The 13,448-nt window shown below is 36.5% G+C and overlaps 2 protein-coding genes across 2 annotated transcripts in view; one reads left to right on the top strand and one right to left on the bottom strand.

The window, feature by feature from the left end:
- LOC307004712 (uncharacterized protein) overlaps positions 1 to 13,294 on the bottom strand; it is a 29,944-nt gene extending 16,650 nt beyond the window's left edge. The window contains exons 1-2 of the mRNA XM_079624121.1: positions 13,186 to 13,294; positions 11,718 to 11,853 (exon numbers count right to left, since the gene is read on the bottom strand). Coding sequence (XP_079480247.1) covers positions 11,718 to 11,802 — 85 coding nt within the window. The 5' untranslated portion in view covers positions 11,803 to 11,853; positions 13,186 to 13,294. The remainder of the gene's footprint in view (positions 1 to 11,717; positions 11,854 to 13,185) is intronic.
- On the top strand, positions 744 to 1,622 carry LOC307004727 (uncharacterized protein). The gene is made up of 2 exons (XM_079624146.1): positions 744 to 1,158; positions 1,247 to 1,622. The coding sequence occupies exons 1-2, from the start codon at positions 811 to 813 to the stop codon at positions 1,565 to 1,567; spliced, it is 669 nt and encodes a 222-aa protein (XP_079480272.1). The 5' UTR covers positions 744 to 810; the 3' UTR covers positions 1,568 to 1,622.
- Positions 13,295 to 13,448: the final 154 nt, after the last annotated feature.

Here is a 13,448-nt window from a genome sequence, read left to right as displayed (position 1 = left end):
TTTATTTTTGTTCATGATTATTTATAAAAAAGAAATTAGCAATGTTTACATAAGTATATAGGGAGTATTATAATTTCATAAAACTAAGTAAATTAAAATCTCAAAAAAAAAATCTTGTTTACTTTAATGGTAAGATTTACTTCATAATTTCATAAAAGCAAGCTTCCTAATTATAAAACAATAAATAAACTTTACTTAATAACTTTAAATAAATATAGCTTCGAAATGAAATATAAATAGGTAATTTTTACTTAATTTCTTCATGAGCATTACGTTCAATACTAAGTAGATTTTACTTGATAATGACACGTGAGTTGTACTTGATATTAGAGCAGTAAAATTTACTTAAAATATACTTGTGCAAATTGTTACGAGGATTTTATTAAGTAAATCTTACATGTAGTTTTTTTCAGTGTATATATATATATGGATCTTTCTAGAAACTGTAGTGCTCGGATTGGATATTTGAGGGAGTTAAAGAGAACTAAAGACAAGTGCACATCAAGAAACATGAAGACTGTGGCCTTTCTTTGTTTTAGTTTCTTATGTTTTAGGTAAGTTGTTTTACTTGCATGATACAGCAACTATGGCATGATTACTCAATTTTGTTTTAACACTCATAATTTGGACAATCCAATCTAAAACACTCTAATTTATTTCTATAAATTATATCTTAATAGAATAATGACTCTTCCTTGATTTTATCAGGCCTTTTGCTAATCAGAAATGCATGAGAAGTTGTACTAAACTGTCTCACCTAGTAACACGTACCTCTTGATTAACCCTCTCGTCTAAGAATTCAGTTTAGTAATGGTTTGTGTGTGTAACAGGAGCACGTTCTGTAGCTGCCCGAGTGACAGTTTGGAAACTAAATGTGTGAAAGATGTTTATGAATCGCTCTGGGAGAACAGCACAGACATTGCGTTTGAGACAATCCAGGTGGACTTCCTAAAAGAAATGCAGAATGGCAGTCTGCAGGCAGAGCGATACATCAGCTTCACCATACAAGACATCAATTACATATTGAGGGTGACGGAAATGTTGAAGGAAATGAGTGCTAAAGTAATCCTGCCTGTTGACCTCAAGAAATTCATGAATGGCAGATACTCAAGTTATAAAAATTATTCAGACTTAATTCTCAACCAATTCTTTTTTACGGTAAGAAAAGAAAATAAAAAACTACGACTTTAAAATTTCCAAATGCTTCTGAGTTCATTGAAGATGCTTTATACTCTCATTTCCACAGCACGAGCCTACTATTCGGCAAACCCCAGGTATGACGAAGTATCTGTCGTTCTACAGAAACCTGATGAAAGATGATCCGCTGTACTTTGCTGTGGGTCTCCTGCCCTGCGAAAGACTCTGGGGGTGGCTGGCTGAAAACCTCAGCACACCTCCAACTACTGCGTACTACACTTGGAAGGTGGATAACATGGGTGGCCATCCAGAGAAGCACTACAGAGCCCTGCTGAACAAGTATCTGAACACACCTGAAAAAGTGGTCAAGGCCAAAACTACATTCCGTGCACAGATGCAAAATGAGCATGATTTCTTCTCTTCATCTTAAATGGTTGATCGCTGGTTAGTAGTTATAAAGTGTTTCTACCAGTATAAACAGGAATCAGAAACGAATATGAAAATAACTAATTCTTTGTTGCTAATTCTTTGCATGATTGACCCCTCATGAAATTAATCAGAAATCCTATTAATGGTTATTCAGGGCATACTTCAGTATATTTAGGTTATCTTTGATTGTAAGGGTTGTAAAATAATTTAAGATACAAAACGTTAAATACAAACGTTTTCTTATGGGTGAGTTTTACAGTGGCGCCTCCAGAAATGTTTCATAGGGGTGGCCAGATGGGGCCACTTAAAATCTTGGGGTGGCACACCAAAACTATAAACCATAATTTCAGAATTGTATTCTACTGTTGTAGTAACCCATACGGAAATGTAATATATGACATATCCCTATATCGCTAGTGACGCCGTCATATATGTTAGCTAAATATAAGACAATATGCTATCACATATACATATCTCTACATATATGTTGATATAGGTTTTTAACATATATAAATTTGCCATATTAAATGAGTATATTGACATATATTAATATGATGTATATGATTATTATTTATATAATACTGTATGTTTTGACCATATATGTCACCGATATGTTTAATTTATATATGCCAAACTATTTACTATTTATTTCAAGTCTACATATCCACATTTCATTTCAATTTCTATCTCATTTTCGAATCTTTTATAAATAAAATGTATTATTTATTATTATTTTACCTCTTCTTGACCAGCTCATAAAAACAAAACAAATACTACACAAATTCTATTTGAAAACTGATAATTATATATGTGACATGCATGTAAAAAAACACTATTATACATACATCAAATATATGGGCTGGTTTTATATGTCAATTGTTCCATTTTCTAATAGGTTTTATATATGAGCATATATATGGGTATATATATATTTTATATATGTGGATATATTTCATATATGTATATTTCATATACCTAGGCTATGTACATATCAGTGATGCGCGGGTCAATGTATAAACAACCCGCACCCGACCGACGTTTTCAATAACCCGCCCGCAACTCGGACCGCAAAAAAAAAGAAAGAAAATATTGTACCCGACCCGCTTCCTGACCCGCGTTTTTTTAAAGTAGCCTAGCTAGTAAATGCTCATCGTAGTCATTGGGCCATAGACGGAGGAACTAGGGGTGCGCATTTTTCTGAATGCTGTATGATATCGCCTAGTGTTTTGTAATAAAGGCTTGATTTATTCATTTAATTCGTTTCATTTTCTTAACAATTAAGATGCTGCATGTGTTTATCCAGTCTAATCGAAGTGCGCTGCGCGTCTCTCCCCCGACTTTCCCAACAAAAACCCCGCCCCCTCTCAGCAAATACATAAAACTGACATTACTGAGCTACATGCGTTTAAAAGCCTATTAAAATGGCACAATGGCATTGCTCAGTTCAACGTGTTGGGAAATCGGGCATTTTGTCCCGCGTCAGCTTTTAGTCAAAAGTTAATAACGCGCTCAACATTCAAAAGGTAAATAAGGATTTCCCACTGTCATCTCTGATGAGCTCGTGCGTCATCCTCGCGCAGTTATTCAGCCAATAAAGTGTACACCTATGTATTTGATAGAACATTGTGTCTAGTACTATATAAAGTACAAAGGTTTAACTGGCATCTTTATTTCAAACGACCCGACCGACCGCGACCCGAATATCATAAAAAATATTTTTGGATGACTCGTAACCGCGGGTAACCGCGGGTGACCGCAGGCACCCGCTCATTTTGGATCAACCCGCGCATCACTGGTACATATATTACATTTCCGTATGGGTAAACCGGCCTGAAGAAAACTATCAGAAAGACTTAAGGAAACTCCTACTGATATACTCTGGTTTATTGTGTTATATTTAACGGACAGTGCATCACGTTGCATGAATTTCTTAAATGAAATAAACAGAGTTCACAAGCAGGTTAATAATAATACACACACTCCATTTCATCATTGCAAATAACACATAGCCTATGACTCGACTGACAAAACTAGGAACTAACAGACACATGAAGTAAACTTGTGTGTAGTTTATAAAGTCCAACCTTGCACTTGAAAACAATCTAAACTCTGTTTTTATGACGCACCTCTTATTGATGCGACTTACCAGCAGCGAGAGATGTAAGACTCTGCTGGTGGTGACGTAGCTCCGCCCGCGATATCACGCACACAAATGCGAGTGATGCAACAGCCAATGTCGAGTTTTCCATTTAACAGCATTATTTAAACTCTGTTACACATATACATGCACCAGCTAACGACGTTAGCTAGGTAACTCTTGTCAAAACGTGTCAAAGACGCATCAAAAAGCTGTTGTAACAGTATAGCCTACTGTAACCATTTGGCACTTAAAAAGCAAGTCACGACACATAATTCCCCGTCTTCTTTTACTAAAGAATATTTTTTACTTATTTACTTACCGGTAGTCTTCGTCTTCTTTCTTAACTTCTTTTAAAATTGTTGACCGACGGGCACGCGCTGAGCTGTTGCTGTCTGAGCGCGCAACAGCGGCATGTACGGAGGGGCGGGGGAGGGGCGGGCTACTGTGTGCGATCGAAAGTCTAGATCAGCTTGCCTGCCTGGCTGTGCATTAGGGATGAAATGCATAACTGATGCTACTAAATTTTTTACTGGCCAGTGGGGTGGCCAGGAGTCGGCCAGGGGTGGCCACGGCCACCCCTGGCCACCCCCTGGTGGCGCCATTGGAGTTTTATTAAAACTATGTAGGTGAGCCTGTGTGACCAGGATGGTTGTAAAACTGTTTGCTTTAATATGTGTAACTTATGTACACTATGTATCTGAAGTTTTGAAATAATTTTCACACATTTCTCTGCTACAAATTAAAGTTGTTTTGAAATCTACAACTTGTCCTTAAAATGTGCAATGTGTTGCAAGTAATACCGTAGTTTAATTGTTGTTGTTTTTTAACATGCATGTATTTTGTTAATAATTTTTCAAAATAACTTGATACAACACCATTATCCTCAATTTCAAGGTTTTCGTTCAAAGGCAGTGGTTATGCTTATGCTATTTTTATACATTAGAACAGTGGTTCTCAAACTTTTTAAGCTACAATAACATCGATGAGAACTTGCGACCCCCACTACCACAGCATACACTACCAACAAAACAAGTCCCATTGCAACATCTTTTATGTTGTATACACTATATTTACCACATATCAAATTAATTAAACTAAATATTATGAGAATGAGTCAACATTTTGAGAATGAGTCAACATTTCAAACTGATCAATTCATTTTCAATGCATCAAGATACATAATAACAGGTTGCCACCTTTGTATAAAACTATCTGAACTTGAATAATTACACATCAGAAATCCCTGAAGTACCTTGAATGACCTATGCTGTTTTGCTTTTGGAGTCATGGCGTGATCAAATCCCATCACTTTGGCACGCAGTGGTTATGTAGAAACTTTAGTAAATCTGGGTCTCCTCTGCATAGCACAACAAAGCCTGTATGCTGGCCAGTCATTGCAGGGGCTTCATCAGTTGTTACCGATACCAACTTTTTAAATGGCACGTTCTTTTCCATGAAGTACTTCTTCACCGCATCATAAAAATCAACATCCCTCATTGTTATCTTGAGGGGCAGTAATGTCAGAAATTCCTTTTTCACTGAAAACCATTCTGATGAAACCCATGGGCTGCGCTGTACTTCTAGAATCCAGATTCATCACACTGGATGGAGAGCCATTTGCACATTCGCCGACTCGTCTTGCAATTGTGTTAGCTCCGAGTTGAACATCGGAGACTGCGGCCATTATTTCATTTCCATTCTTGTGATGTTTAAACAGAGTGTTGGTTATCACAGTCATTGCTCCCTCGACAATTTCACCATTCGAGAAAAGTTTTTTGTGTTTCGTAAAAAAATGAGCAACTCTAAATTGTAAAGCTTTGGTTGCAGCCTGTGACTTTTTAGCAGGTCTTGTAAAAAATTATTGCTGCCTGCTTACTGTTGCTTTCAACTCACTAACTTTTTCTTTTCTAAGTGATGTACCTGGTGGACAGTGTTGGGGAGTAACGGAATACATGTACCGGCGTTAGGTATTCAGAATACAAATTATGAGTAACTGTATTCCGTTACAGTTACAATTTAAATAGTTGGTATTTAGAATACAGTTACATTGTTGAAATCAATGGATTACATGAGGATACTTCTCTGTTTCACAATCTCTAAATAACGTTTATTCAATTTCTAAAAAATAAATTAAGGCAACATCATGCATTTCCCAGAAGCCCCAATATGAAAACAAAAAAATTTGCGGTTTGCGTGATCAGTCACATATGGAGTCGGAAGAGCAGCAGCGGCGGGAGCTAGAGGTAGAGATGGAGCCGAAACAGAGCCAGGGCAAAAATGCGTTTATATCTTGGAAATTTAAACGGCATTTCACACTCAAGAAAGAGGGAGAACGAAATACGACTGTGCAATGCAACCTCTGCTTACCAGCAACCAACTTCCTTTCAGCGTTCAAAGACTCTCCCTCCAACCTGAAGAAGCATCTTAAAGTAAGTAATTTTTTTCTTTCACCTTGCTATTTTATAGTTATATCAGGTAGCTACCAGGGCTGTAACGATATGCAATAACGTTATGATATGAAACCGAAATCACGACGACGCTCAGATCGACGAACTGCGTGTCCATTACAGATTTGCGCAAAACTTTTGCGTTTTTTCCCCCCCTAAATGTCGACAAAAAACTATTTTGAAATGTCGGTGTTTCCATTAACCGATGTTATGAGACTAAAACTTATTTTTTTCCTCTCGCGATATGTAAAATCATTCCAAAAATCATGGCAACGGACGTTGGTAGGTTTATAGCCTACTGTATCCCAGTCACTGCACTACCCATTATTATTAATCGAAGGAGATGTGTGCGTGTTTTCAAAGCATTAATAATGGTAAGGAACGACCCTGCTATACTTGTGAGCGGCATGAGGTGTTTCTGGGTTTTTCTCCCTCAAATCTGCTTTGAGGTCTTGATTGTGGTATTTATTTGAGGATTAGAATCCATTATTCCTGTAAGTATTTTGTCTTTTATGAATTTAATAAAGAACTCTGTCTCGTATTATGTCCAAACACACCGCATTTACGTCAGGAGACTGTAAATGTGCAAAAACTGTTTCCACTGCAGTTTTGCGAAATATACATTTTTAGAATTGCCTGAAAAACCACCTCATGCGAACGTAAAAACTCTTTTGTGATAAATGCACGTTTTTGCGAAATTGACGTTTTTCGATTGGGCGTATTTTCAATTTTCAATTTCAATTTGCGCAATTTGAAGGGTAATGGAAACTTGTGAGAAGGCTGAACCATCCAGATCCAATGCTACCACATCTTTTTTTAAATTACTAATAGCCTAGTATAATTATAAAAAACACGAAGACGACCTACACCACAAAACTAGTTGAGGATAACTTCTTTCAAATTTGGCAATTCCAGCGTGACATTTGCAGTCAAAACTTGACATATAAATTCTCAGAAAATGCATTTAATACAAATATATTGAAACGTCTATGTATATATCCATACTAACTTAATAAAGGTGTCCAGACATTAGAAAAATATATGTCTACGCATGCGTTTTATATTTAATTTGCATGAAAAAAAATCTTTAACTTTTAGATGGCAAAATATTTTTAGTAGCCTACTTCTGTGAATTATACGGCACAAACCAAAAGTAATACTACCCACCGGATGAAGAAGTTTTGGCTCTCCTCAGAACCTAAAATATTAATGTTATTTTATTTTTCGTGTTCGCATTTATGAGGAAAAAACAATGTTACGGACGTGAGGGGTCTCCGACGTGACCGCTCTGAAAGCAGCACTAAAGACTGCTTTACTTACACAGAGACCTCAAACAGAAAGCACAAAGCCTTTCTGTAAAGTGAATTTCGTTTTGTATTAATTTTATCTTAATTTTAATCAACGTTTCATCAAAAAAATTCCTGGATTTAATAAATAAGTAAATATGGCATACTCATACCACTTGGCTAGCAACATGGGTTCAGGATAGTGCTAAAACAGTTTCAGTGTTATTAATTTGTGCTCTTTCTGTCTTTCTTTATTTTAGAGGAAGCATTCAAGTGTCTTGCATAGAGCAAAAATGGCATCAGATGATGGTGGTGAACGAAGTGCCATGCCCACCCCACCTCCTCTCAAACAAGCAACACCCATCAGCACCTCAGCAATCACCCAAAGTAAAGTAAACTCCTTGGTTCTTGAGTTCATAATTGCAGATGTGCAGCCATTTTCCTTAGTGGAGATTGCCTCATTCCGTGAGATGATTGCAGGAATTAGTGGGGGTAGGACACCCATGTGCAGAAAAACATTGATGCAGCGCATTGAAAGGGGATCTCAAAATATGAAGGAGGCAATTACTGAAACTCTTCAGGATGTTCAAACCGTGTGCACAACAGCAGATATATGGACGGCTCATCATAGGAGTTTCATGGGAATCCCGTGTCATTGGATTGAGCCAGAGACATTAGATCGAAAGTCTGTTGCGTTGGCATGTGAAAGGATAAGGGGCCGCCACACCAATGATGTCATTGCTGCCAAAGTTAGTCAGATTCACGCAGAATTCCAGATCCAAGGTAAAGTCAGTGCCACAGTCACTGACAATGGTAGCAATTTCGTTAAGGCATTCAATGAATACGGAGGCTGTGAAATGGATGATGAGATGGATAGCACAGATGATGTGCAGTTTTCTGATGTCTCTGCAGTTCTTGAGGAAGAGGAGCTAAACTTTTTTTTACCACCTTACCATCGATGTGCCGCGCATACTTTGAATCTTGTTGCAATGACTGATCTTGACAAAGCTGCCTCACAGGGTGGTTTCTCAAAAATTATACAGAAGTGCAATGTCTAAATGTGCTGCAATCTGGAATAAGGCTCATCGCTCATCAGGTGCTGCTGATGCAATTGAGGAAATTGCCCAAATGAGATGTTTGGTACCTTCAGTGACTAGGGGGAGCTCAGAGTACCATGCAATCGAGAAGTTGATGAGTCTCACTGAGAGTCAGCTCAATGGAATCTGTGACCAGCTGAAATTGGCCAAACTGCATCCTCAAGAGACGATGTTTCTAAAAGAGTACACAGCCATACCGAAACCTCTTGCCTACTCAATCAACCTGCTCCAGGGAGAAAATAACTGTTACTTTGGATACATAGTTCCCACCATTCTCAGCCTAAAAGCCAAGTTAGCTGAAAAGTTGACCCAAGTGCAGTTCTCAACCCACATCCTCTTAGCTGTTATTAAAGCCATTGAAACTCGATTTGGGCAGGTGTTGGCCTCCCATGAGGCAAGGATGGCGGCTTCCATCATCCCAAAGTTTCGACTGTGGTGGCTTGCTGATGAAGAGAGGGGAGCCATGAAAACAGCAATGGTCCAAGAATCTCGTCTTCTTCATAAAGAGCCTTCCTGAGGATGCCGGCACCACTGGAAATGCCGCAGTTGGAGGTGATCCAGAAGATAATGAAAACTTCTTCACTTTTGAGACAACACAGATGACAAGTTCATCAGCGGAGGAAGAGGTGCAGAGGTATCTCCAGGATCCAGACAAGTCATTGGCTTCATTGAAGATGTATCCAATGATCAGAGCCCTCTTCTTAAAGTACAATACGACTCTGCCATCAAGTGCTCCTGTCGAGCGGCTTTTTAGCCAGGGAGGACTTATTTTCACTCCACATCGTAACAAAATGACAGATAAGCACTTTGAGCAGGCTCATCTGCTGCGATACAACCGACTTTACTGGAGTGTTGACATGTAGAGTAGGTGGGTCAAATATGTAGGTAGGTGGCTCAAAACATATTGGTCTTTAGGTTCACAGGCATTCAATGCATGTAAATTGGCAATCTCATTATTGTAAAACCAATTGTCTTTTTTTCACCTGACCTTCATATAAAATCAACACCTTACATGCCTACTGCAAATGTTAGAAAAAAAGTTTTTCACCCTATGTTATGTTCAACTTTGACATTTTGGATAGGTTTTTGCTGCTAGCCTTTGTTGTTACATTACCAAGTAATGTTGATTTTTCAGTATAACATTGTTTCATGAGGGTAAAATTATATTTGGTGGCATAGTTTAAAAAAATTATATTATTTTGCCATTACATTCAGTTTGAGTTTGTTTTATTTTAATGGACCATTATTAGTGTCATTCTTATAGTCAGCTGTAACAATCTGGACATTTTTTATGGAAGATTTACAGAAACAGAATATTTTATACACACTTTTAACAGCTGAGTAAATAAAGAAACTGAAAAAGGAAAATTGGTCAATTCTTCTCTTTTTTAACCAAGCAAAACATCTTTTGCATAAACACCCTTATAGTCTTTGTTCCTCTACAACTAATTTTGAAATATTGCACTTTCAGGGAGACTTGGGCCTAACACATTCAGCCAGTTGGAACAGAAAAACACACCAGAATAGTTATTTTTAGTAAGCAGGATTTGATGGCCACATTCCTACAATTCTAAAATGCAATTCAATGTGGAAGTAATCCAAGTATTCAGAATACGTTACTCAGATTGAGTAACGTAACGGAATACGTTACAAATTAAATTTTTGGGCATGTATTCTATATTCTGTAACGGAATACATTTTGAAAGTATCCTTCCCAACACTGGCTATAAGTCGATCTTAAATGTGTATATTTTGAGATTGTGCTTAAAACAAGCTAAATTATCTGCCAATGGGTTAAGAAAAAGAATCTTAATTCAAACTGAAAACAAGAATATTTCTTTAACTTTCTTCTAAAGTTAAATGTCATGAAGAAGCACTAGTTCCTTTTCTTTGTGCGAAAGATGGTTTTGCTTTTGGACGATCATTGAAAAGTTGAGTTGTTCATGCAGTCAACCGCAGAGTCTGAGACATGCATTTGTCCAAATTACTGGCTGTTTTTTTTTTTTTTGCGGACAGAAGGAACGAAACTCCATTCACTACAGCCTCTCTGGATACCATAGTATCTGAATTAAACGTACAATAACAGCGTTTTCACCATAGATAAAGGAATCAAAAAGGAGGCATGTATGTGTCCGACAGTTCAGTAAGTTTTCAAGGGGTCACAAACTGAGAAATCAAATTTTCCTTGAGCTTTTGACATATAACAGGTCATCATCATACTATAAGAATATCCTGTAAGTTTCAGAACTGAAAACTTCCTTGTTAGTCCAAAAAACACTTTTATTGAAACCAAGCGAAAGAAGAGCGATACAGGATCACTGGACTAAAAATAACATTACCTTCCACAGGATCCTAAAGCTAGGAATGTGGTTGTTGTTTATTCAATACTGTGAATGTCTCAGTTGAGCATTATTTATTTGTATTTGGTACATTTCACTGTGCATTCTGTGGTAAATCAGTTGCAATTTCGGCGCAGGCTTCGCAAACCGACTTTTACGATATGGACTCAACAGTAATGCCACAACAACATAATGAAACATACATGACTATATCAACATACATTAGTATAGTCATGCATATTACATTTAATGTAATACAGGAGTAAGGGAATGTAATTACAGCAAATTGTGTTATAAAACTGCGGTTGTTTACTACATTCTTGCATCCAGGGGATTTGAACTGTCCTTGGCTAGATGTGAACTCTTAAACTTGGGCAGGGACTGATGACGTTTCACAAGAACACATTTACAGCTTCGTACAGACAAGAACTCATTGAGAAACGGCTAGGGACATTTACAAGACATCGGTTTGATACAGCAAAAGATTTTAAGTTAATCACTTACATATAACAGTTTGCTTTATGCAAAATAAATGCTTTTGTTAGTAATAGAAATAAAATATTTTTATCGTGATAAATTAATCTGAACTGAAAACACAATAATTGTTTTTCCTAATTTGATGCGTGATAACAAATGCCCGAGGTGGAAGCAGGATCGTCTCAGGATGAAGCAGCGCTAGTATTTGTCTGGTCATGTGATCTCAACATGTCTGTCCACACAGAGGCGATCGCACCATGTCAAATAAAACCGCTTTAATTAGGACACTCAACAAAAATATCACTAATTTCTGTAGAGCTGGATTATTTAAATAAAAATCAAAATGACCTGAGAATGAGACCAACCTGTTTGTCCCTCGGTTTCTTCTTGTTTCACACTGAATGTTTCTTCAATCTTGAAGTCTTCACTCTCCTCTTTAATAAACGCCATCTTTATAATAGATCTCAGTCGCTTCACTGGGAGTATTTCTGTGTGTTTGTCCTGTTTAATTAAGATGAGAATAATTAACAGAAAGAAAAATAAATCCAAACTAAATGTGTCTCAATCAGATCTAGTTCAGCTCACTGGTAAGAGAGTTAGTCAGGGAGAGAGTTAATGGACTTAAATTACCTGATGATTTGACCTGATTAGACAAAAAAAAAAAAAAGGGTGCTAATTAATAAAATAATGCAAACTTCAGACATTTCATATTTACTTATTGTTTTTATTTTACATATGATTTAATGATTTGTAGATAACATATAATAGACACATACAAGTAATAAATACATATTACTTAAAAGATTAAGCTTTCATGAAAATAAACTTTTTTTATTTTTTATTTTTTATTGAGAACATTATATAAACTAAGAAGGAAACAGTCACAATGCACAACAAATAAACGAAAAAGACAAGAAAAAAAAGACAAGACAAGACACGGGTATATAACTAATCAGAAAAGATTACATATCAAAGGAAAAGATTAAAAGACTTGCATAGGGCCTATTTAAATTGTTTTTAAAGCCTTCTTGTTACTACACGAGTCAGAGATAGACCCAAAGTAATGTTGCACTTCAGTAAGCAAAACATAGAAAAGTGGTTTCTGACCTGAAAATGTACATTTATGTATATAAATTGTTAACAAACAAAAAAAAGATTAAGTAAGAATATTTTGTTTTTGTGTAATTGCTCTTTTTCCCAATTAACAATTCCAAACAAAACATTTTCCTAAAGTAGAGAAAAATCCTTATCAATGTTCTCAATAAAAAAATCAGGAAAAGTCTTTCCACAATAATTTAGAGTAGGCTAATGGCAAAGCCAAAATAAATGCACTATAGTCTCTGGGTGCTGTTTACAAAAAGAACAGTTTGCATTAATTTATATATATAGTATTTCTTTAAGAAGGTATTAACGGGATATACATGATGGACAATTCGAAAGGAAAGAAGAAAAAAAACATTTGCATTTGATTTGCGACGTGCAGGTGACGTCAGCGCGCGCTGGTTCGAGCGCTTCAAGTGAATCATTTAGTGAATTGATTCAAATGACTCGTTTCGCATTGCTCAGTTTCTCTCCTTCACTACTAACCAGTGGCTGAATTAGTGTTTACAATGAACTGATTCACGATAAAGGGAGCAAAATGAGACGCACTATTTCTGTTACTCACGTGGGGATGAGCTTTACTCACAAAAATATAATTCATTAATGTTAGATAACACATTACGACGTTACATTCAATAATAAATAGTTAGTTTTGCAGTTATTGTAAAAACTAGAAAATTGCCTGAACGGTTTGCATGGATTTAAACATTTAAAATGCTTAAAAACACAAACCTTTCTTCAGCAGGATCACAACAGTTGCATGAGCTCGGCGCAGCTTTATGACGTCACATCGGATTACCAAAATAAAAGTCCTGTTCACAACTTCACACGCTAAAATCGCAAAAGTGCATAGAACTGTGCAAATAAAAAAAAAACATACGAATAATATAACTATGTCAGAGCATCTAGATTTAAATTCTTGGTAAAATATATAGTTTAAAAGCATGTTGTTTCTGTGATCTGCTAAAGAGAACTATTGATTAAAGAGTTTGTAC

Source organism: Phoxinus phoxinus (assembly GCF_949152265.1).
Source record: "Phoxinus phoxinus genome assembly, chromosome: 9".
NCBI classification, from domain to species: Eukaryota; Metazoa; Chordata; class Actinopteri; order Cypriniformes; family Leuciscidae; genus Phoxinus; species Phoxinus phoxinus.
This window is presented reverse-complemented; position numbering and strand designations above follow the sequence as displayed.

Coding starts and splice junctions, on each gene's coding strand:
- LOC307004727 (XM_079624146.1), top strand. CDS start 811: ATGGTTTGTGTGTGTAACAGGAGCACGTTCTGTAGCTGCCCGAGTGAC. Junction 1,159..1,246: donor TCAACCAATTCTTTTTTACG/GTAAGAAAAGAA, acceptor TCATTTCCACAG/CACGAGCCTACTATTCGGCA.